Source organism: Cricetulus griseus, chromosome 6 (genome assembly GCF_003668045.3).
Source record: "Cricetulus griseus strain 17A/GY chromosome 6, alternate assembly CriGri-PICRH-1.0, whole genome shotgun sequence".
Taxonomy (NCBI): Eukaryota; Metazoa; Chordata; class Mammalia; order Rodentia; family Cricetidae; genus Cricetulus; species Cricetulus griseus.
The window spans coordinates 153,707,284-153,732,095 of NC_048599.1; the positions used below are offsets into that span (position 1 = coordinate 153,707,284).

Below are 24,812 nucleotides of genomic sequence, written 5' to 3' on the forward strand. Positions count from 1 at the left end.
CTGATGGAGGGCCGTGGAGGGGTGTGGTCGGAACGTACCAAAGTCAGAGGGAGGGTTTCAGACTCGGCAACAAGAGGGAGAAACTGAAACTGTGCCGCAGAGTTCGGGTTGGTGGGACGATACCAAGTCCTCCCTGCTGGGGGAAACAAGGCGATAGACAGGCTAATGGACGGCGCGACGGAACCTACCAATAGGGCGAGGGGTGGATGAAAGGACCCGAGTCCTTGCATCTTGTAGGCGGTGACGTGGCAAGGTGCAAAAGAGGACTACAACTCCCAGCGGGCTTCGCGCGGCCTGGGCGGAGCCTAGAGGCTCGGCCTAGCCGGGAGCCCGTTGGCTCTGAGCACACTCACTGTCCCTTGTGCCTTCCGGCAGTTACCTCTGCTGCCAGTTCCTTGATCTGAAAGGACTGAGAAGAGGGCACCAGATATCATTATAAATGACTGTGAGCCACCATGTGGTTGCTGGAAATTGAATTCAGGACCTCTGGATTGTTCCCCCAGGGGAACAATTTCTTATTTTCAGTTTTATATTTCTCTGTGTGCATGAGTGTTTTGTCTGCATGTATGCCTGTATACCTTGTGCTTGCCTGGTGCCTGTACAGGCTAGAATAGGGCTAAGGGTCCCCTGGAACTGGAGTTAAAGAGGGTGTGAGCTGCCATGTAGGCACTGAGACTTGAACCTGGGTCCTTTCTGGAAAATCAACTAATACTCTCACCATTTCTCAAGCCTGTGTTTTATTTATTTTGGCATTTATTTGTTTACCCACACATACCACAGCTCATTTGTAGACTTCAAAGGATCACTCTTTGGATCCCAGGGAGCCCTTTAGTCCCAGGGATAAACTTGGGTCTTTAGGCTTTGTTGCAGATGCCTTTACTTGCTGAGAGATCTTGCCCACCTTGTCACTGTTTTTAGAAAAATCTCAATATGTAGCCCAGGTTGGTCTTGAACTCCAAATCCTCCTGCCTTAGCTGCTTGAGTGCTGGGTTCCCAGGCATTGCCAGCATGCCCTAGTTACGAGGTTCCTCTTTGGTTTAGACAGTCACTACTCACGTAGCTAGAGGGATTCAGGAAACATGGTACCACACTTCAAGGAAACAACAGGTCACTGCCAAGTTTTTTGTTGTTTCATTTTTTGGGTGTGTGGGTTTCTTTGAATTGTTTTTGTAAGGGGTGGTTTTGTTTGTGTAGACAGTGTCTCATTATATAGCTCTAGCTAGTCTGGAACTCACTATATAGACCAGGCTGGCCTTGAACTGACAGAAATTCACCTGCCTCTGCTTCCTGAGTGCTGGCACAGATTAAAGGCGTGCACCAAGATGTCCCCTACCACCATCGATTTTTTTGGGGGGGGGGGTGAGAACAGGGTTTGTCTGTGTAGCTTTGAAGCCTGTCCTGGAACTTGTTCTATAGATCAGGCTGACCTCGAACTCAGCGATCCAATTGCCTCTGCCTCCCAAGTGCTAGGATTAAAGGTGTGTGCCACCACTGTTTTTTTAATTCTTTCGAGTTTTTGGTCAGCCAGGGCTACACATTTGAGACTCTGGGGAAATGACTCAGCAATTAAGAGCAGTTACTGTTCTTCCAGAGGACCTAGGTTTGATCCCTAGCACCCACATGGCAGCTCACAAATACCTGTTAACTCCAGTTCTAGTGCCTAGAAACACCAGGCAAGTAAATACAGATATACACGCAGACAAAACAACCATAAAAATAAAGTAAATAAAGGAAACATTTAAAATAAATAACACAAATTAAAATTAAAAAGCAAGGGAAACTGGGTATGGTGGTGACGAATGCCTTCCATCATCACTTGGGAGGCAGAGGCAGGTGGATCTCTGTGAGTTGGAGGCCAGCCTGGTCTACATAGTTCCAAGACAGCGAGAGCTACACAGAAAAACCCTGTCTAAAGGGAAACAAAACAGAGGGCATGCAGTGAGATAGTTCAGCAGAGAGCAGCCTTCTACCTGTCTGACAGAATCCGAGTTTCAGTACCTGAAACTCACAACAGGAGAGGATTCTCAAGTTATCCTCTGATCACACACACACACACAAACACACAACACACACACACAAACACACAACACACACACACACACCACACACACACACACAAAGAGCAGGGTTGGGCAGGGCAGGAGCTGGAAATCAGGAGACAGTTCTTAACTGGCATGCAAGGAGACCTTGGTTCAATGTGAGCATCACAGGAATCAGATGTGGTTGTCCAGGCCTGGAACCCCAGCCCTTGAGGAGTAGAGGTAGGAAGATTAGCTCAAGGTCATCCTCTGCTACTGCCAGAGTTTTGAGAACAACTTGGACTACATTCAACTGTCTCAACAGAAAAAAATTTTGCCATGGAAATTGTGCAGTCCTGGGTAGACAATCATAAATAAGATCACACAGAATGTGTGTTGTTTGTGAACAGAAACTGGGCCAGTCTGTCCCTGTAGTAATGGCAATGAGAAACAAGAGGCAAAGTCAGGCGTGGCCTACTTCCAGCCAGAATACAGCCTGGACTAAGGTCAGATGGCCAAGCAGTGTTCAAAAACCCCACCAGAAGTCAAGCATTTATGGACAGCCCAGAGCCCCATCACTAACCTGTGTCTGAGCACCCCTCCACAGCAGCAGAGAGGAGAAAGGAGCCCTGGCCTCCATCTCCTCAGGGGTTCCTTGCCCTAGCCCTCAGGACTCCTAACCAGCTTCATCAAGACCTAGGAAGATTGGGTTCCCATGGCTCTTCTGAGAAGAGATCTCATCCTCCTGTATCATCTTCCCAAGTGTAATTACAAGCCAGCATACTATGATCAACTTAGTTTCCCTTTATTGAGCATGCAACTGACTCTTCATTTAACTCTGAAAGAGCTGGGGGCGGGGCTAGCAGTATGGCTCAGCTGGTGAAGGTGCTGGCTGCCAAGCCTGAAGACCTGAGTTAGATCCCCTGGAGCCCTCAGGCCTCCACACAGGCAAGCATGTGTACATGACAAACAAGTGAACAAAAGACTATAATCTCAGCTTAACCCAGTCCCACCTTGCAGCTGACATCCACAAGAGTCAGCTGCTGCTTCTGGCCACTTCTCTGTCCCTTCTGAGGTCCCTGTGGGTCAAGTATCTTCTAAACAGTGTATGGCACTCTCTAACGGAAGAAATGCACCATTCCTACTGCCTACTCCAGCTACTGAGAACCAGAGCAAAGTTGGCCTTCCACAGGTATGCCCTAGAACTGGCTTGACCGAAGGGAGGACACACACACACACACACACACACACACACACACACACACAAACACACACACACACAAACACCACACACATTTTCTTCTTCGAAAAGGAATATACCTCCCAAACACCTCATAACCTGAACTGAACTTACCGAATCCTCACAAATCAATCCCAGAATCACAAGGGTTATCTGATTGGTCATTTGGGTAAGAGGAAGTAAAGTGTGAAGAGGCTGTCACTTTTGTTGGTGGTGGTGGGGTTCGAGACAGGGTTTTTCTGTGTAGACCAGGCTGGCCTCAAACTCACAGAGATCCATCTGACACTGCCTCACAAGTGCCGGGATTAAAGGCGTGCACCACTATTGCCTGGAGAGTCTGTCACTTTTTTTTTTTCCCTTTAAAAGATTTGTTTTATTTTGATTGACTTCATTTCTTATTTATGTGACTGTGACTGTATCTATTGGGGTGTGTATGGGTGCTCTTGGAAGCCAGAAGCGGGATCAGTGAGCTGGCTGGCATGGGTGCTGGGAAATGAACCCAGGTCCTCCAGAAGAGCAGTACATGCTCTTTGCCTCTGATCCATTTCTGTAGCCCGTTTTCCTTTCTTTTTTGGAAACAGGTTCTCACTCTGCAGCCCAGGTGAGCCGGAAGTTCAGGGTCCTCTTAATCTCAGCCTCCTCAGTGCAAGCACAGCAGACGCCCACTCTCCATCCCACACCCACAACTTTATGCAGTTCAGGACTTTCTGACAACAGAAAACATGTTTAGACACTTGATGCATGTTGAAACAAACATTCCTCAAATATCCCTTTTCTTCTTTTGTTTTTGAGACAAAGTCTCCATGGCTGGCCTGGAACTATGTACACCATGCTTGCCTGGACCTCCCTGAGACAAGAGTTAATGAACTAGCGCCACTGGTCTAGCATGCCTCTTAGACTTTATCTTTCTCCTAGCTTTTCCCTTAGGTGTGGTGAGTAGCCACTTTTGAAAGTCCACTCAATGACAGTTTTGCAACTGTTAGTGTTGGGTGTTTGTGGTGCTGGAGGCTGGGGCCTCCTGGAAACGGGACAAGCACTCTACACACTAACTACACCCTGCCTTTGTTTTGGTTTTGACCTTGGTCTTGCTATGCATCCCTGCCTGTGTTGGAATTGAGACCAGGCTGGCCTTAAACTCCTGTTGCTCCTACCTCACCATCCTTAGTTTCTCACTCCGGGGGGAAAAACCTGGCTGCTCTCTTTTCTCCTGATTTTTCTGTCCTCTGCTGAATTCCTGTCCCCTCCAGGCCCAGGCCTGTAATGTTTCTGGGCATGGTGGCACACATTTTGTTTTGGTTTTAGAGACAGGGTCTCTCTGTGTATTGCTGGCTGTCCTGGAACTCACTCTATAGGCCAGACTTGAACTCTGCCTCACAAGTGCTGGGACTAAAGGCATGCACCTCCCTCCATGGCTGGCCTGTGGCACACACTTTTAATCCCAGCACTCAGGAGGCACACCGAAGACAGATCTCTGAGTCTGAGGTCATCCTGGTCCACATACACAATGAGACCAACTCCAAGCCAACCAACCAACCTGCAAAGCTCTATGCCAGCTCCCAGCTGGCTGTCCATGTGAACTGGTTGGTTGGTGTTGAGGCTAGGCCACGTTTTGCTTTGAGTGTGTGTTGGTCAGTGACCACAGTACCCAGCTCTCCTGTGCATGACACTGCCGTCTGTATGCCTTTAGAATCCTGAGGCAGGGCGACACTGACACACGGGGAAGGTGAGGCTGAGAGGCCAGCCTGCTGAGTAGCTGGGAGGACAAGTCCGTGTCTCAACCATTCTTTTGTGAGATTTTTTTTTTTTTTTTTAATTCTGTGTGTGTGCATGTGTGCAGGTATCCTTGGAGGCCAGGAGTCTGTTCCTCCTGGAACTGAACATTCTTGGTCCAATTTGGCACCACTACCTGACATAAAACCCCACGTGATTACTTATAAATACAGCAAAGTATGCTTCCACAGGAGTTCAGGCGTGGTGAACTTACAAGTATTTGTGAGTCCCATGACATGGGTGCTGGGAACTGAACTCAAATCCCCTGCCAGAGCAGTACCACTTTTAACTGCCAAGCCCACCACAACCAATCTCAATTCATCTTGAGGGCAAACCCAGTTTCTCTAGAACCTCTGCCTGGTGCCTCCCTGTCTCTCTTACTGATTACTCAGTTCACCTTCTGACAACCTGCCTGCTTCTCCCACCTTCTTGCTCCCGGCCCACCCCTTAAAACACCGGTCTCCATTGAGGCTGTCCTGGTTCTGGAGTCTCATTCTTCCAGAGGTCGCAAAATGGTGGCCTGGTGGTCTCATGAGACCCACAGCAGATTTTGTTTGGTCCTCAGTGTGTGTGGTTTTGGGTTGAAGGCCGCCAGGCGGGGCAAGCACTCTCCAGGTTCGCCACAGTCCCTAGCATCCCATGTCTCAGAGCCACGGGCACACATTGGCTACATGGCCAAGTCACCACCTTGCCTTCATGTCTTCAGCTGCCACCTAGGTCCCCTATTCTGTCTTTTGTGAGAATCACCCAGGGGAAGGGCCTCGCAGGACAAGAGGACTCCCGACCCTTCCCAGCCAGACCCCAGGGCAGGTACAGCAGCTCCCCAGGCAGCAGGGGCCAGGCTGTCACATGAGTGGGTGGATTAGTCAGGGAGAAGGAAAGCCCACGGCCAGAAGGATAATCAAATTGGATTTTTACTGAGCTACGGTGGACGCATGGAACACAACACAAACACGTGTGACACTAGAGTTCATACTTTAAATTCAAAATTGAAAAAATACAAATTGAAAAATAGAAATATTTAGTTATTAAAATTTCTCTCGTGTAATTCTCTTGTGCCTTTGAGTGGAGGCTACAAGGTTGACAGTTGCCCTTCGACACCCAGATGTCAGTGGGCCTTGAATGGGACAGAGAGATGGGCAGATGAGAATTCAACCTTGATCCTTAAAATGGAGTTTTGATTTAGGTCTGTAGTGAAAACGTTGACTGTCACAAGTGTGGGCAGCCAGACACTCGGGACACTGCTGGGCAGAGGGTGAGGACCCTCACCATACTGCAGCACTGCAAGCGCCCTGTTGCACTGCAACTTGCACTGGGGTCTGCGTTCGCACAGCTGGCACGGGCAAGCGAGCCAGGGTTCGCGCAGGTTCAAGTAGAGGATGGCCCTCGGGGGGGACTTGGTCTTGGGTCTCACAGTGTGGGTGACTGGTCCTGGCCACTTCTCATTTCCAGAAACCAGCTGCAGCAAGGGTTAGCAGTTCCACTGTTCCGTGCCAGTGGCATCCATCTATCTGCCAGGACCACGCCAGTCATACATTCAGGAGCTGTTTGTGAAAATCCCTGCTTGAGACAGATTCAGTGTTCAGAGGGTGGGAACCTCAACCAGAAGTTTCTAACCGACCTCCAGGGAACCAGGGCATGGCTCTGCACTTTGAAATGAACCAAGCAGGCCAGTCTGGATTTCCTGCACATCCCAGTCTCAGACGATTGGCTCAGTTCAAGGACAGGAATGCCAGAGTCAAGGCGGCGTGGTGCATCTGGATTCCTTGGTGATTGACGCTAGGACCTGACCCTGGTCCTTGACAAACAGTGCCACTTGGGATCGAGGTTAGGGATGGCCCTCATGATGGACGGCCCGATCACTGTGATGGGGTTGTAGTTGTGCTTATGAATTCTGATGTGTGCATGCACAAAAGCAAGCCACTTCAAAGTGAGGGGCTGGCTTGGTGCCACCTCACAGACTTCTTCAGCTGCATGGAGATCACCACCACCACAAATAAATAAAGCTAACCATGTGGTCAGAGTTTCTGCACAGCCATCAAAAGGCCACAGCTGTGGGTCAGGCAACCGGACCCCATAAGGCCTCTGACTCCTGTGTACTTCAGCCTGCAAAAGCTTGTCAGACTCACAGGGCAGCCTTGAGGATGCAGCTCTGTTCAGGACACGGACGTTCTCTCCACATCACTTGTGGCTCCTACTCCGGGTTCTCCAGAGCCTCGCTGGCTCTGAGGGCCCTTTTCAGCTCCTGCAGGACCACGTCGCGGTGCTGTGCTGTGTACTGGTCGTAGCTCTTACTGTGCTGGGACTCATAGTGACGCTTCAGGTTGTACTCTTTCAGCACTGACACGTTTTTTTTGCATATTAAGCACGTGGGCATGTTCTTCACTTCCACAAAGAAATAGTCTCGCTCCCATTTTTCTCGAAACACGCGGCCCTCTCCTTCTTTCTTTCGTTTGGCCACTTTTGAAGGAGACATGGGTACAAGAAAGATTTCACTTTTCTCTGAATGCTACCACAGAACCACCACGGTGCCAGCCCCGTGACGGAGGCAGGGCTTTGGCCTCACCGTGGAAGAGCAAGAGAGAGTGGTGGGGACTGTGGCGAACCCAAGAGCATGAGCCCCACTGATGGGGCAAACCCAGCTACTACTGCCAGGCAGAAGGGTAGACCCAGGGTGTCAGTGTTTCCGACATGTTGAGGAGCAATTGTGCGTGTGTGTGAATTTCACTTAAGTTTTATAGCTAACTGGAAGGAAAAAAGTGACACATGCTAACACAGGGAAGGCCAAACAAAACTCATCTGTGGTGGCCCACGGGCCACTAGACTGAAGCCTCTCTTCTGGGATAGTGAGTGACCTGCACATTAACTAGCGTCCCAGACCCAGGCAGTGGTGGTCCAGGCACAGACCACACTCACAGTTAATATGCCTGTGTGACAAATATCTCACAACATCTCCAAGGAGACCACCTACAGACAAACCTGAGAACACCCTGCAAGACAGGGGCTTCCTCACTTCCCCACACCTCCAACTAGAACCTAAATTGCTACTGCTTCAAGCACAGCACACTGTCCCATGGGGACATCCTGACTGCCTGGTGTGGCATGTGTCACCGGAACAGTCCTTTGACCTTGCCTCTGGCCTGCCCTGCTCCTACAAACCAGCCTTTCTGACATCAGCCCCACTGGAGATCTCTGTGGTCCTGCGTCCCCAGGACAAGTCTCAAGCATTCCAGTCTGGCTCCTCCCTGTAATGCTCATGCTCCAGGAGCATCCACCTCCTGACCTTGCCTGTCCCTTTACTGTGGCTTTGGCTATCTGCACCTTAGTACCTCCTGGCTCCCAACTGCTGCTTCTCCTTCCAGGCTCCTCGGAACCCTGGCTGGGTCAGAGGCATTCTGGGCTCTGTAACCCCTTGAGTGCACATGAGCTGTACACTATCTGCCCACCTGCCTCTGAGTCTCCCAGAACCAGGCCTCACCATGCTGCCTCCAACTCCCCCCGTGGCCCAGCATCACCCAGCCGGGGCCTTGGGGAGTCTGCAAGGCGAGAGCAAAGACAGCCCTAGGGGCGTCAGTGACGGGAGCCGGGAATCGTTAAAAGGAACTTTATTGGGTGTTGGGTTCAGATGAGGTCCATGAGGATGTCGTCCTCCATGACGCTGGGCTGCAGGCCCGGCTGGGGGACCGGGCCCCGGGGACCCCCGCTCAGCAGCATCTGACCTGGGGGGCAGTGGGAAGGGACTGCATCTCCCAGTGGTCCCTGGGACCATTGAGGACCCTGGACCTCTCATCCCCTCTTCTGGGAACCCAAGGCAGTCAGGTTTCTAGGAAGCTCCAGGGACCACCAGAGCCAGGGATCCTTCTAAGCCCAATTAGATGCAGACATTTTCCTTTGACCCTTTGGGAGCCCTTCCCCCGACAGCATCACTGACCCTAAGGTATCTTCCAGCATCCCAGGGCAGCATATAAGGATTATGGAAAGCTCTCACTCACTGAGGCATTGTTCCCATGGCTAAACTTCCCAATGGCCCTCTAAGCCCCCTAGAGCTATGGGGAGGCCCTTTGGTAATGGGGTCCTTGCCAGTGGCTGCAAGGACTCCCAGTCTAGACCTCTACCCTCCCCTAGAACACCCTTACCTGGCAGTGGAGCCCGCTGGGGAAGCTGTGTGGGCCAAGACTGGGCAGGTGGAGGGTGGAGGAGTTGTGGCCCCAGCTGGGGCTGCCCCAGGCTCTGATGTGGTGGAGGCAGCAGTGCAGGGGCCCCTGGAGGCTGCAGGTGGTGGAGGGAGGCCTGGGGTGGGGGTACCCCAGTCTGGGGCTGGGGAAGACAAAGAATGGCTCAGAGGGCCCAGTCTGTGCTCCAGAAAGGCCCTGCTGGTACAGCCCACCCCTTCCTCCCAGAGATACTGGGTAAGAACCTGCAATTCCCTGTTGCTCTATTCCCATGCCTCACCGGTGGTGGGTTAAGGAGGAGGCTCCGCAACTGGGGGTTGGCCCCAGGGTTCTGGGGCCGAAGGATAGGTCCAGAAGGTGGTGGGCCGGGGGCTGTTCCTGGAGGACCCTGGGGTGCTCCTGTGGGGGCCTGGGTAGTACCTTGTGGCTGGGGCTGCCCTGTAGCCACAGAGGCCCCCACAGCACCCTGAGGCTGGGGCTGTGGTGCACGGAGCTGGAGCTGGAGAACAGACAGCGTGAGCAAGGACAAGCAGTAGGGAACTGCCCTAGCTCCACCCAACCTCCATCCCCAATCCCACCAGTCCCCACCCAAGTCCTCACTAGGTTCTGCGGGGGCCTCGCTTGGTCCTCCAGAATGGGGCCCAGGCCTGGAAGTGCCTGCTGTGCCCCCATCTGCACGGGGACAGAGAGGACAGATCAGTGGTGAGGGAAGGCTGTCTGAACCTGTTGGAGGACCTGGTGTGTAGGAGGAAGGTGCCTTTCTTTGGGGACATACCATCTAGTAGGTGCATCACACCCTGCCTGACCAATAAGGAAGGCCTGTATCAGGGACTGCCGTGGAAACTGAGAAGGGACTAAAGCTGCTCTGCTAGGACACAAGGGGCACATTGGACTCAGACAGGCGGCTTATGGCTGACTGGGCTCTGGGGAGCTATGAGAGGACACTGGCTTGCCACTACCACTCACCCCTCGCTGCTGCTCCAGCTTCTGCTGCTGGACCTGCTTGTGGTTGGTGATGACCTGGCGGATGCCATTGACAAAGCCACTCTGGTCGTAGGGGATGAGGCCCATGAAGATCTTTTTCTTAGATGAGTACAGGAGCATGAGCACACGCACCTCGCATGGGGCTGTATGCGGGAAGTGCACGCAGCCCGCCTGTGGACAGAGACTCTTCAGAAGCAGCCTACCCGAGAGGCATGGGCTAGCCTACCTCAGCCTATAAAATTCTACAAGCCTTATAGGCAAGAGGTAGGGAGGTCTCACTGTACAAGGCCAGGGAGGCCAGGTTGGCGCAGCAGCTGCCCTGGAAACAAAAAATTGTGAGTGACAGGCACTCAAAGGGCACAGCAAGACCAAAGTCCCTGCTGACCACCGAGGAGACAGCAGGTCACACCAGAAGCCCATGGTGACCCTGACTGAGTGGCTCTACCTCATGTCTCCCACTATATAGCACTGGGTTATCTCATCAAATCACACTGGACAGGGCTCCACTGGGGAGGGTGGCAGGAAGTCAGGGTCAGACCCTTGAAGGTGGCTCTATCTCTGCCAGGGCCTCCAGCATGGACCAGAGAATGGCAACATCACAAGGATGCCATTTTGGGATTCAGAGTCTCCATGGGCTCTCAGGGAACTAACTGGCTTTGGCTACCTGGGTTTACTTCTCAGGACTTGCAGCTAGTGCATCAACACACCCCTCTCCTTAACCCAGTCCAGCACAGAACAGGCAGTGCCACCCAGGCCAGATACTGGAGTGTCCTCCCCTACAGGGGTGCAGCCTAGGAACCCAGCCAGGCCCAGATAAAAGGAGGCCTGGTCAGAAGTTGTGAACATTTCTCGCTTCCTGAAGTCATTGCCTCTTCCAAATGTTTAAAGGGACTCAAAAGCTAAGGTAACCATCTTGAGCCTGTGAGAGGCCTAGGCATTGAGGTCACTGAGCTCTCCTTCTGTATCCTGGCCTGCAGCAAAAACAGGCCATTTGTTGGAACATTCCCTCAGAATTCAGTGTTTTCACTGAGGAGGACAGCAGATGAGCCACACCACAGAGGGTTCTTGGCCCAGCTGACCTTCCTGACAACAGCCCCAGCAGACCCACAGACACGAGAGAGGTACAGCAGGCAACAGTGTCAGCGGAGGTAAAGAGGGCTGAGAGGATGATGATCAACAATCTCTGCCTGGGGAAAACTCTGGGCATAGAAGTCACTGTCGCTAATCCCATGCACACACAGGCACTTGGGTCTTCCCTAAACACAAGTTCCAACCCACTAGCCCCCAGGAAGGTGAGCTGACCTGAAGGTTATATGAGGCATGAGGGCAGGCCCTATGCAACAAAGTGGAGATACAGGAAAGAACAGGGCCAGAGAAGCCAGGCTGGACTGCACCGCACATAGCTGCAAAACAGCCCTCAGGAGCCCGAGGCAGGAGGACACCCAGGTGGAGGTCTTACTACACAGCAAGACTTATCTCAAACCATCAACAAATGCAGGCCCACGGGACAGGGACACAGCAGATGCTAGGACATGTGGCCCTAACTGCAGCACCACAAACGACACCCAAGGAAAGACAGCGACTCCTAGATGCAGGACTGTGGGCAGAGATGGGGAAGGAAGTCAGTGCCCGCCACTCACGAAGCCATTGCCCATGATGCGGTAGAGGCCTTTGAGGGACTCCAGGTCCTTGTTGGTGAAGTGAAACTGGACCATTCTTGAGTTCCGGAACAGAGGGCCCAGGGTAGTCTGGGAAAACGCAGGCATCATTCGGGGCAACACAAGGTAGGGTAGTCTGGGAAAACGCAGGCATCATTCGGGGCAACACAAGGTAGGGTAGTCTGGGAAAACGCAGGCATCATTCGGGGCAACACAAGGTAGGGTAGTCTGGGAAAACGCAGGCATCATTCGGGGCAACACAAGGTAGGGTAGTCTGGGAAAACGCAGGCATCATTCGGGGCAACACAAGGTAGGGGAGATTATGTGGGAACGGGGGACAAGGGCCAGGCAGCTCCTGCCTGGCAGGACTCACCAGCAGCTGCTGAGGGATGAGCTGCATGATCAGTTTCTGGGGCCACTGCTCTGTTTTCCTGTGGGACAGAGAGAGGAGAATCAGGAGGGGCCAGGCTAAACCTACCCCACCCCTGACAAATACCTACAGGTTTTCTCCATGGTTCACATAGACCTGGCAAGGCAGAGACCTCGTCAGCTTGGTGTTAGCATCCACAGATGCAGGCTTTGGTTTCTGGAAGAGGAAGGGTGAATTAGCCAGGGCCTCCTGACTCAACCTCCACCAGCGCCGGCAGCCTCACGTCTCTCCTACCTTCCCAGCAACCTCACACTCATGCTCCCAGAGTCCTCAAACACTGGGCCTCAAAATCTTATAATCACTGTCCTCCAGAAGCCATAAGACCTGGGGCCTGCCTCCCAAGTGCTAGAATTAAAGGTGTGCACCACTATGCCTTAATTTCTCTCTCTCTCTCTCTCTCTCTCTCTCTCTCTCTCTCTCTCTCTCTCTCTTGGTTTTTCCAAACAGGATTTCTCCGTGTAACAGCACTTGCTGTCCTGGAACTTGTTCTGTAGACCAGGCTGGCCTTGAACTCACAGACATCCACCTGCCTCTGCCCCTGCCTCCCAAGTACTGAGAATAAAGGTGTGCACCACTACTGCCTGACTCAACATAATTTTTTCTCCCCAACCCCAGAATATGAAAATTTATAACTGTGTTTGCACTGTCAAAATTTATGATCTTGTTCTTTCCTTCTTGCCTTTGTACAGGGTCAAAAGGGACACGATGACTACTTTAACAATCTTAGAGTGGACTCTGGAGCATGACTTTTTTGACCAAAACCAGCAAACAGAACTTCATCCTTTTCCTCAGTGAAGTTCAAGCAGTCACCACTGGGCATAAAAGGTGCGGTTCCTGATGAGCTGTACCTGACACACTTCCTGATAGCACAATTTGGATCTTTGGCTTCAACTCCTACTTTTTTTCAACACAATTCCTTCTGCATGAGAGGCACCTCCTTAAAGACTGGCCTTCAGGGCTGTGCCCAAGTGAGCTTTCTTGTATTTCTTATCATGCCACTTCTGGTCCCACTGAGGCCTATAGAGCTTTCTGGCAGTACTGAGACCACAACACTTGTCCTTCCTGCAAGTGCCATGGGCCCAAGAGAAAACCCCAACTATGATACATGGTACACAAATCCTAGACTTCCCCTGGACTAACCTCCAGCTGCAAATGCTAAACTTTGGGAGCAACTCACCTTCCACAGTCCCAACAAGCTCTCAAGCTCTCAAACACACTCACCTCCTGCCACTCGAGGACCCCACTCCAGGCCAGGAGCTTGTTGGACACTGACTGTTGCCCACCAAGGGCAGGAGCCCCAAGCTGGGCTGGGGAAGGACCACTGACCCCACCTGGGGCCACAGTGCCTGCCTGCTGAGGAGGACAGATGGTAATGAGGGAACCATACCGTCTTAGGGAATGGCCACCCAAAAGGTCCCTTCCTTTACACCACCACCAGGCATGTCAGGGACCATCCATGCCAATCATGAGGAACTAGACCCCCAAACCATAGGACACCCCAGAACAGCAGGAGGCCCACAGCGCTGCCCCAGAGCTGCAAAGCACAGCTATGAGCTCTGATGTTGTTCCCAGGCCCCATGCAGGAGGTCACAGGCTTCCCACACACTATGAATAGGAGAATAGGGCTGGGTGCTAAGAGGAAACCTACCATGGATGGAGCCCCAGGCTGTGCAGTGGGTGCCAGGCCTGTTCCAGGGGCCACAGTGGAGACTAGGCTAGGCTGGGAAGCAGGAGGTGGCTTGGGGGCTCCAGGAGGCCCAGGAGCCAATGGGGGTGCTGGGGCCTGACTGAAGGGGGGGCCCACTCCTGAAGCAGCTTGTTGGAGAGGATTGATGGGTGAGACTGTGGGAAAGACAAGCATGAGTGGGAACAGGGTCATAAAGCCTGTGAAGCCACCACCTCTGCCTCTTCCAGGACTCACAGCGTGGGCCAAGTCCAGCCTTCTGGTTCTTGGCAGCCTCCACAGCATTCTGTGCAGCCACCTGAGCAGCACTTAGGTTCCCAGGGACCTGTCACATGGGGAGAAGACCATGTACCACTAGAACCATGTACCTATTGCCACACAAGGCAAACTATGCAGTTCTTGGGATCCAGGAGCTCTGGACTCCATCAGCACAGAGGCCATTCCCTGGCCTGTGGGGCCCCTTCCCCTCGCACTGTAATCCCAATGTCTCATCAGGTCCTCCTATGAGGCCACAGCTCTGCAAGGCTCCAGGAGCTAGGTTTCTGGTAACATCCTTACCTGGTACTGTGGTGGGACAGGGGGCAGAGCCTGTTGGGGGGCTGCTGAGGATGGAGTTGGTGGCAGGGGGACTGGCTGCTTGGGCTGCAGAGGGCCTGGGACTGAGCTGCCGCCGACTGAGCACAGGGGAAGACGACCGAGGCCGAGAGAGCAGTGGGGAGTAGAAAAGAGGGATATCCAGAATCCATCAAGAGAGCGGTAAAGAGGAACTCCCTCCATGTACCATACCCAGGCCTCACCAGGCAGTACGAGCCCACGCACTAGCACCATGTGCCTCGGGTCCTGGCTCACATCTACTGGTTGCTGCAATGGCTCCAGCAGGGCAGGAGGAGCTGCCTTCTCAAACAGAAGCCGAAGGGCTGGCAGCTTTCTTGGAGAAACAATGGAGAAGTGGATACCACGCTGCAGGAAGGGACAAGGTAAGAATGGGACCTCCATAAATGTGTTAGGGCTTACCTCTTCCCCCACTACATGGTAGGACAGTCTGGCCCTAAAACCACAGCTTTCACCAGACTGTTGGGGAGTGGATGGTAAAAACTGGCATTGGTTTCCCAGAGGATTCTGAGTATGGAGTCCTTACCTATTTTTGACTCAGGTTTCCAGGCCCCAGCCTGCTTCCCAGGCTCCCGAGGTGTGGGCCCAGACTCCTCCCTCACACACAGGGGTGCAGGCCCGACTCACCTCCCCTATCTTCTGCACCAGGCTCTCCGTTGTGCAGCCTGAGTATGTGGTGCTCTCCACAGCAGGCAGCAGGTATGGGGGCGAGTTGCAGATGAGGAGACAGACTCGGTGTGTCTGGCCACTGCCAGGGACAGAGTCAAGGAATGGAGCAGGTACTCGAAGCTGGAGGTCATGTCCTCACCCACGGATCATTTGCAGCTGACAACACTGAGGCTCTCAGGTTTAGTCAACTATTGGTTAAGGGGCCAGGTCTCTAGCTAGTGTCTGGTCAGAGGGCACTGGCCTGCCCAGGGCCCCTGTTCCTGTTCCCCCTCCAGGGTGCGGATTGAGGAGGATTTCCCAGGAGGTGGGCATACTCACATCTGTTCACGCATCTTCTTGAAGTCATCGAACAGCTGCAGGGCAGTGCTCAGGCCTTCCGCGATGAGACTGCAGCTCTCACCACCACCGCCCATGAACCTATGGGACAGCCAGTTAGGCATATGGCCCCACACAGGCCATTAGCACTCTTCCCATGCCCTCCCACACTGCACTTCACCTTGTGATGGGCTACCGTACTCAGAGTTTTACTTGGTGATAAAGCAGCATTAGGCAGGGAGAAAAGATAGGAAAAGGGCATTAGAAAAGGGAAGAGAAGGACCCAAGACACTGAGCCTGGCCTCTGTGCCTCTCAGTCCTAGTGTACCCAGTGCCGACCACCCTCCTGTCTTTTCCTGAAAAGACAACTGCTTCACTGGTTTGTCCTGGCTGTCCTAGAACTCACTTGGAACTAAACCAGGCTGACCTTGAACTCTGCCTCCCAAGTGCTGGGATTAAAAGTGTACATTACTATGTCTGGCTTTTGTTGGATTCTGTTGGTATTTTATGTGTATAGGGTTTTGCCTGGATGTCTGTACATCACACACATGCCTGGTGACAGGCCAGGAGAGGGCATCAGGTCTCCAGAAACTAGAGTTACAGGTAGTTGTGAGCCATCATGTGGGTGCTGGGAATCAAACCTGGGTCCTCTGGAAAAGCAGCCAGAGCTCTTAACTATTGAGTCATCTCTCCAGCCTCCTTTAGAAAGCAGCTGGCAATCTTCCTCCTCAGTCCTCTGAGGGTGGGGAGGAGCACTATCATAGAACAGCCTCCTGTGGTACTAAAAGTGAAATGCACTCTCGGTGACACGGTCGGGCTAACCACAGTAACTCGGGGTTACCTTCCTAGAAACTATACAGTCATGGAAGAGACAGGAAGCAATTACAGGACCCCAATCCAGGAATACTTCCATCTCTATGGAAAAGGGGAAGGTGGGAGCAGATGTGGACAGGCTACACGAAGACCAAGCCACAGAGTTCCTAGGCCACTAGCAGCCAGAGAGGTCAGGAAGGAGTCTTTCTCCCAAGTTTCAGGTGCTTTCCACTTTGCCAGAACTATGGCCTTGGACTTGCAGCCTCCACAGTTGTTTTCAAAACTCTGGTACTTTTCCATAGCTACATAGGAAGCCCACCCCTACTGTCCCTCCACAGGCAGGGACAGGGTCTGAGCACTCTCATTTCTCGTCTCCTGTCTGGCCCTTAATAGGCCTATAGTAGCTGGGCGGTGGTGGCGCTCGCCTTTAATCCCAGCACTCAGGAGGCAGAAACAGGTGCAACTCTGTGAGTTTGAGACCAGCCTGGTCTACTGAGTGAGTTCCAGGACAGCCTCCAAAGCTACAGAGAAACCCTGTGTGTGGGGGGAGGGGGGGGACGGTAAAAATAGTTGGTAAATAAATAAATGGCTGTCCAGCCAGTAAAGCATTTAGCTGGGCCTACACTCTTGCTCTGTGTCCTCCATCTGACGGGCTCACAGAATGGCTGATGTACCTATCTCTGCCCAGACTCTTCCCCAAATCTACTACAGTGTGGTCTGGGTGGCAGTCCAACTTACCTATCCTGATATGTGCCCAGCATATCCTCCTCCAGGAAGCCCACCCACCTGACCCCCCCATCACAGAACAGGCTGCTGTGACCCTGTGGAAGCTACATCCACCACCATAGCTGCTCCTCCCCAGCCCCACCCTTCATGGATACCTTTGCAGCCTTCACTCAAGAGTCCCACTCACAGGCTACAGAGCTCTAATTTGTAAAGGCCACACAAAACTTTGGGCATGCATTGCTGAACAGATGCACCTGAAATCTCTATGAATTTCCACACTGTGTCCTCAAGCCCAAACACCCTGGGGCTTGGAACCTGTCCTATCCTTCTCTTATAGGGGCCTTGCCCTGCTCTGGTCCTTCACCATTCATTTCCTCATCCTCTTCTTCCTCAGCAGCAAGAATTTTTATTGTTACTTTGTGGGTTTTGAGAATGGGTTTAGGTAACCCAAACTGGCCTTGCACTAGCTTAGGTTGGGCGGGATTGCTGCTCCAGAGTAAAACTACCACATGCAGCTGCAGCAGAAAACGTAAGGCTGCCAAGCTGGAATAGAGCCACACACCAAGAGAACCCTACATCCAGTCCTGCTACTGAAGAAACCCAGCAAAAAATGTCTCAGCCCCTCTGAGACCTGCCTGAAGCAGGCGGAATGGAGTACAGCTACTCGGAGCAACAGAAACATGTGATGTAACAGAGGTAGTACTTGCCTGGCCCTGTGACGGCACTGGATGCTGCTCACCTGTCTACTGAACATCGCTGTCCAGGCTGTCAGCTCTCTCTTCCTCTCTCTCTCTCTCTCTCTCTCTCTCTCTCTCTCTCTTTCTCTGTGTAGCTTTGGAGCCTATCCTGGCACTCGCTCTGGAGACCACGCTGGCCTGGAACTCAGAGATCCGCCTGCCTCTGCCTCCCAAGTGCTGGGATTTGCGTGCGCCACCAACGCCCGGCCGGCTATATTTCAATTAAGAAAAATAACTAGCTCTTTTGGGTCTTGGCTCCAAGATGACAAAAAAGAAGGAACAACGGGCATGCCAAAAAGGGCTGTGGCCATGTGCAGCCAATTCACTGCACAAACTGCGCCCCGTGCGTGCCCAAGGACAAGGCCATTAAGAAATTCATCACTGGGCTGGAGAGATGGCTCAGTGGTTAAGAGCACTGACTGCTCTTCCAGAGGACCTGAGTTCAATTCCCAGCACCCACATGGCAGCTCACAACTGTCTGTAATTCCAGTTCCAGGGGACCCAACACCCATGGCAAAACACCAATGCACATAAAATAAAAATAAATAAATTAAAAAAAAAAAGTTCGTCATTCAGAACATTGTAGAGGCCGTTGCTGTCAGGGACATATCCGAAGTAAGTGTCTTCAATGCTTATGTGCTTCCCAAATGTCAGGCTACATTCCTGTGTGAGCTGTGCTAGTCATAGTAAGGTAGTCAGGAATCCATCTCGTGAAGCCCGGAAGGACCAAACACCCCCACCACACCTGCTGGTGCTGCACCACGACCGCCACCAAAGCCCATGTAAAGAGGTGGCTTCATGAAGACAGAAGGAAAAACACCTTGGAAAAATAAAATGGGACTTATAATTTAAAAAAAAAGGAAGAAAAGAAAAAGAACTCAGCCAGGTGGCAGTGGCACACACCTTTAATCTCAGCACTCAGAGGCTCCAAAACTACACAGGGAAACCCTGTCTTAAAAAAAATCAAAAATCAAAACAAAATAAACAAACAAGCCCAGAGCAAGGCTGTGTCCTAATTGTACTGTGCACCTTGTCTCCAAGCACCATCATCAACAGCAGAAGGAGAGTGTTCTCAAGCAGGGACAAGTCCTGCTGACTCTCATTTCCATTCCAGTCCTGCCCAGAGCATCCTGGACATGGGTCACGGCCCTTGGTCAGAACAGTGACCCTGGGAGAGTAAAACAATGCTGAACTACCTAACAGTAGCAGAGGCCTCCAAACTGGGGACACTTGTAGCTACAGGATTTTAAGTGTACAAGTGGGGAACACAGTGCAGTCCAGACAGTATCTCCCTTTTATCTTCAAGTACCCATAGTCAGCCTTTTTCCTAAGGGAGGGCCACTCTTCCTGCAGTCTGCACCAGGAAGGTCCGGTGTCTTTGAGGAGCTTTCAAGCAGCCATCACTCATTGTTTACACAGATTTCTCCTTAAGCCTTGTAGGAGCAAAACCCTACTTGGAAGCAGTCTAGAGGAGGAACAGCAGGTACTGGACTTCCACTGAGGTCCAGAAGCAGAGGCAGTGACAGGTAGCAGAGGACAATTGGCTCATAAGAAAAGTCACACAAGTTCCCTGCACAGAAATGGACACAGGAGACTTAACAGCCAATCAGGAGTTCAATAGAACTGAGTTGGCTGGCACTGGCCCTCAGACTCACGCCTAACCAAATGTGAGAGAGGCCTCACATACACCAACCCTGACATGCAGCAGTGTGGACCTTGGGGCTTCACAGAACTCCAGATGGTTGTTACTCAAGTCTCACTTCAATCTAGCCCAGCAGTTCTTAACTAAGGTGCCATCTGCCCTCTAGCTGGCCTCAAACTCACTGAGATCCACCAGCCTCTGACTTCTGAGTGCTGGGAAGAAAGGCGTGCACTACTGCAGCCTGGCAATATAAATAAAAATCTTAAAGAACACTGGCTGCAGCCAGGCGTTGGTGGCACACGCCTTTAACCCCAGCACTCAGGATGCAGAGGCAGGTGGCTCTCTGTGAATTCAAGGCCAGCCTGGTCTCCAGAGCGAGTGCCAGGATAGGCTCCAAAGCCACACAGAGAAACCCAGTCTCGAAAAACCAAAAAAAAAAAAAAAGAAAGAAACCACACTGGCTGCTCCTCCAGAGGGCCCAGGTTGTATTCCCAGCACCAAAATGGCAGCTCACACTGTTTAACTCCAGTTCCAAAGGATCTGATACCCTCTTTTGGCCTCCAAGGGCACCAGACACACAAGAGGTAAACAGGCATGCATGGATGCAAAACACTTGCACAAGTTAAACAAAAATAAACCAGTCTTCTTAACAAAACTTGAGTGCTAAGTGTCAACAATGGCTAGCATGGGAAGCCATGCTTTACATAAATTCCCAGTCCAGACAATCTCCAAGTGGAGTGCATGCACACACACACACACACACACACACACACACAACACACACAAAAAAAAAAAAAAAAAAAAAAAAAAAACCGGAACACAGCAGGCATTCAAAGCACACCTGCTTCACCAAGTCAGGACGGTTAAGAACCGGTTGGGACTAGATCAGCACTGTCAAATGACCCTTGACCACAACTAGATTGTGGATTCCACATGAAAAGATTAGCTTCAGAGACCCTTCCTGCACCCAGCAGTCTACACTGCTACTCATTTGCAAACCAAGCACAAGAACAGGGCAAGCAGTAATTGCAGACACTCACACCCTAGCAGGCTGTGGTGGTCTGTACCCAGGGATCCCACTGCCTGGGTAGCCCATTCTTGCTTGGAACAAGACAGACTCGCACAGACCCACGCTGAGTTCTGCTGGGGTCCCCAATCTGCCCAAAATGAAGGAAAAGCTCACTTGATGCCATTGAGCCAAGTGACAAACTCATAGGCGCTGCTGGTAGGAGCATGACATTGTACGTAGGACTCTGGGGCGCAGTCCACTGTGTTGAACACCACAAGGCTGTACTGGGTTCCACCATACTGAGAGGACAGGACAAAAGAACTTTAAAACGGAGGTCTTTGGAACAGGGCCTCCCAACCTCAGACCAGGTCCACACCCAGCCTCCTCCCCGTGCCGCGGCCACAGACTCACGTCTCCACCGAAGTCCGTCTCTGCGGGTGGTCCCCCGTTGAAGTACCTGCGAAGACAGGAGGAAATGCAGCGTCCGTGCGAGCCGCAGGTCAGGGCGGAGGGAGACGACGAGGGCCCTCACTCACTCTATGGCGGGCAGAAGGTAGTGGTCGCGGAGCTCATCGAAGTACGGCCCCAGGTTTGCTGTTCCCTCGATCACAAACACCACGTCGGCCACCAGGCCCCCGGCCCGAGCCGGGCCCTCGGATCCGGGGACCATGCCCCGCGCCGCCGCCGCCAGCGCCGCAGCTGCCGTTGCGGTCCCGGGACGAACAGAAGTGCGCCTGCGTGATGCGCTCACCCGCGCCGGACGTCTGGCAACCTCCGCTGAAGCTAACGCGGCCATGTTTGTGCGGGGCATCCGGGGAGTGGTGGTTTTATCTCTACCCTGGCGATTCCCACACCAGGAAATTATCAGAACGGGCACCACAAACCCCTCTGGGGGACTCTTGAGAACTAACAAACTTTTGTCCACAACATCAAGCACGAAATAAATCGGAAAACGGCATATCCGGTCACCATCTTGGAGTCGGCCTCCAGTTTCCGACTCGGAGCTGAAGGGGGAAGTTTGTGGAGCCAGGTTGCTAGGCAACGCGTACCCAGCCGTTGTGTTCTCACACGGAGATTAAGTTAATAAATTCTAGTCTTTCTCACAGGGAACAGATGGGAGAGAGCGGTCCAATCACATCTTCGGAAACGGCGTTGCCAGGCAACACTGTAACGTTGCAGACGACTTGGAAACCAGGGCAGTTGTTTTCGCTCAGAAAGAAGCGAATTCCAACTTAAGTGGAGGTTGCTAAGCAACACCTGATCCCTGTTTTCTGAGAAAGAAGCCAGTAACTGGTTCAAAGCAAATACATTCCTAATAAACAGATAAACAAATAAATAAATAAATGAGTCACTCGGCATTGCAGCCAACGTCATGAATATAAAATGACCTGGAAAATTACTGTAACATGTGTGGACAGAGGGGTGCTGGAGCCTTGAATCCTTGAATCCCAGCACAGTGGACACAAGCAGATCTCTGAGTTTGAGGCCAGCCAAGTCTACAGCGAGTATCAGGACAGACATGGCTGTACAGAGAAAACTTGTCTCAAAAAAGGAAAACAGAGAAAAGATTAGGAAAAGAGCTGAACCAGGCGTCGGTGGCACACGTCTTTAATCCCAGCGCTCAGGAGGCAGAGAGAGGCGGATCTCTGAGTTCCAGGCCAGCCTGATCTACAGAGTGAGCTCCAGAATAGCAGAATAGTCAAGGCTCCGCAGAGAAACTCCTCCGTTTTGAAAAAACAAAACAAGCAAACAACAACAAAAAAAGAGAAAGATACAAACACATTTTAAAATGTGAGTGTTGGGAAATCTGAACTTCGGTTCTCATGCTTGCGTTGTATCATTTTCCCAGCTCCTGGTTTTTGATGGAGTTTTGTTTGTTTTTTATTTTTATTTTTTTGTTTTGTTTTCTTCACCCCACTCCACCCCCGAAACAGAGTTTCTCTGTGGATGTTGTCACAATCAGCTTTTTGTTTTTTAAGGTTTATTTTTGCTTTATGTACATGAATATCTCTCTGCATGTACTTAAATGCCACATGCTTGTAGTACTCATGGAGATCAGAAGATAGAATTAAGAGTTAAAGGAGACTGTGAGCTGTCATGTGGGTGCTGAATACTGAACTTAGTTCCTTTAAAAGCGCAAACAGAAAGTGCTCTTAACAACTAAAACATTTCTCCATGGGCTGGAGAGATGTCTCAGAGGTTAAGAGCACTGGCTGCTCTTCTAAAGGTCATGAGTTCAATTCCCAGCACCCACATGGTGGTTCACAACCATCTTTAATGAGATCTGGTGCCCTCCTCTGGCCTGCAGGCATACATGGAGGCGGAATGTTGTATACATAATAAATAAATAAAAAAATAAAACATTTCTCCATCACTAAAACAAAAACCAAAAACAAACAAAAACCAGGAAGAAAGTGAGCAGAGCAAACTGGGCTTGTTTGTTCGTTTGTTTGTTTTTCACAGCCCTGTTACAGATCAGGGCTGTGAGTTCTATCTAGGCCAGCCAGTTGAGAGCCAGCCTGCTCTACAAAGCAAGTTCCAGGACAGCCTGGATTGTTAAACAGAGAAACCCTCTCTTGGAAACAAAACAAAACAAAACAATGCTGTACCTATCTATTTCTTTCATCATGTACAGAATACATTTGTTGATTATTTGTGGAGTATTTCTTTACACTGTGTGAATATTTGTTACTGTGATTGGGTTAACAAAGCAGCTGAAAGGCCAATAGAGGGTAGGTGGGACTGGAGACAAAAAGAGCTCTGAACAGGAAAAAGAGTCTGAGAACCAGAGGACAGAGGAGATGAACTTGCTGTTCTGAGAACAGATACCAAGCCATGAGGCAGAGCATAGATAAGAAATATGGGTTAGAGGCAGGGGGAGCTCTGTGAGTTCCAGGACAGCCAGAACTACCAGACAGAGAAACCAAGTCTGGAAAACAAACAAACAAAAAACTAAAGAAAAAAAAGAATTATGGGTTAATTTAAAATGTAACAGTTAGCTAGTAACATTGTTTGTAGGGTCTGGAGCAAGAGCAGTTAAGAGCACTGGCTAACTGCTCTCCCAGAGGGCTTGTAGTCAGTTCCCAGCACCCACAGGGCAGCTCACTCCAGTAACTCCAGTTCCAGGGTATCTGACATCCTCATGCAGACATACACTCAGGAAAGACACCAATGCACATGAAATAAAAATAAATAAATCATTAAAAATATTGTTTTGGCCAGGCAGTGGTGGTGCTCGCCTTTAATCCCAGCACTCGGAAAGCAGAGGCAGGCCTGGTCTTCAGAGTAAGTTACAAGATAGCCGGGGGTGTCACACAAAGAAACCCTGTCTTGAAAAAAGAAAATGAAAAAAAATATCATTTTGTAATATGCTTGATAAATGAAAGCAACTGTTCTAAAACATACGATAACCAAGATGCTAAAAGTGCTGACTCAGGAAGATTTACAGAATCAGGAGGGTGTGGCAATGAGGACACTGGGGAAGATGGGACATAAGAATCACGGATTCAAGGCCAGCTCTTGTCACACAGGGGGATTTTGTCTCAAATATATATATATATATATATATATATATATATATATATATATCAATCTATGAAACACATCAGAAGAAATCTCGTATTTGTCAAAGGAAGGTTTTTCAATTCCTTGAATTCATAAAAATGGATTACAAAAAGACATAGAGGGCCTAGGCTCTGTTGTAGAGAGGATGAGAAGTCCAAGGCCAGTTCTGGCTACATAGCAATTTCCAGGTATGCATGGGCTACATGAGGCCCTGTTTCAAAAACACTAACACAAAGAAACAAACAAAAACAAAAAGGAAAGAAGAGAGAGAATGACAGCAACCACATTTGTGATAGAAGGCTGGAAAACTGTAGTGAGTTCCAGGCCACCCTGACCTAGAGCCTGAAATGCTCTCAGAAAATAGAAAATAAAGGTATAAAGCTGTACACACACTATTTTTAATGTTAAAAAAGTAGCACCTGGCCGGGGGTTGGTGGTGCATGCCTTTAATCCCAGCACTTGGGAGGCAGAGGCAGGTGGATCTCTGTGAGTTTGAGGCCAGCCTGGTCTCCAGAGTGAGTGCCAGGATAGGCTCCAAAGCCACACAGAGAAACCCTGTCTTGAAAAACCAAAAAAGAAAAAAAAAAAAAGTAGCACCTGTTATATATCAAGTGTGCCATGGCATGTATATCAAGGTCGATTTTGTGGAGTGGGTTCCCTCCTGCCACAAAGAGTCTGGGGACTGAACGCTAGACAGGTCTCCATAGCTGTGTGATCCGATACACTGAGCCATCTCACTGGCCCTCAGCCATCCTCTTGATGAGGAAAA

The 24,812-nt window shown here is 51.0% G+C and overlaps 1 protein-coding gene and 1 pseudogene across 7 annotated transcripts; both read right to left on the minus strand.

The window, feature by feature from the left end:
* Positions 1–5,986: 5,986 nt before the first annotated feature.
* Med25 (mediator complex subunit 25) lies at positions 5,987–21,218 on the minus strand. Of its 7 annotated transcripts, none has more exons than XM_027420721.2 (18): positions 21,016–21,218; positions 20,891–20,936; positions 20,654–20,778; positions 15,556–15,654; positions 15,196–15,316; positions 14,754–14,916; positions 14,515–14,630; positions 14,194–14,281; positions 13,921–14,114; positions 13,494–13,622; positions 12,343–12,428; positions 12,216–12,273; positions 11,825–11,932; positions 10,167–10,355; positions 9,801–9,872; positions 9,481–9,699; positions 9,165–9,345; positions 5,987–7,488 (listed from the first exon to the last, which is right to left on the minus strand). In XM_027420721.2, exons 1-18 carry the CDS (start codon positions 21,147–21,149, stop codon positions 7,223–7,225), a joined length of 2,394 nt encoding a protein of 797 aa, XP_027276522.2. In that variant the 5' UTR covers positions 21,150–21,218; the 3' UTR covers positions 5,987–7,222. The 7 variants fall into 7 exon arrangements, with proteins under 7 accessions (XP_027276522.2, XP_027276521.2, XP_027276524.2 ...); XM_027420720.2 differs by having other exon boundaries at positions 13,494–13,625; XM_027420725.2 differs by lacking the exon at positions 5,987–7,488 and adding an exon at positions 8,618–8,747.
* LOC103161566 lies at positions 12,784–13,471 on the minus strand (annotated as a pseudogene).
* Positions 21,219–24,812: the final 3,594 nt, after the last annotated feature.

Excerpts from the sequence above, each read along its gene's own strand:
- Med25 (XM_027420720.2), bottom strand. The coding sequence starts at position 21,149 with ATGGTCCCCGGATCCGAGGGCCCGGCTCGGGCCGGGGGCCTGGTGGCC. Across the intron at positions 14,631-14,753 it reads GCGTGGGCTCGTACTGCCTG|TCGGCGGCAGCTCAGTCCCA; the intron begins GTGAGGCCTGGG and ends CCCTGTGCTCAG. Across the intron at positions 13,626-13,920 it reads AGCCTGGGGCTCCATCCATG|CAGGCAGGCACTGTGGCCCC; the intron begins GTAGGTTTCCTC and ends TGTCCTCCTCAG.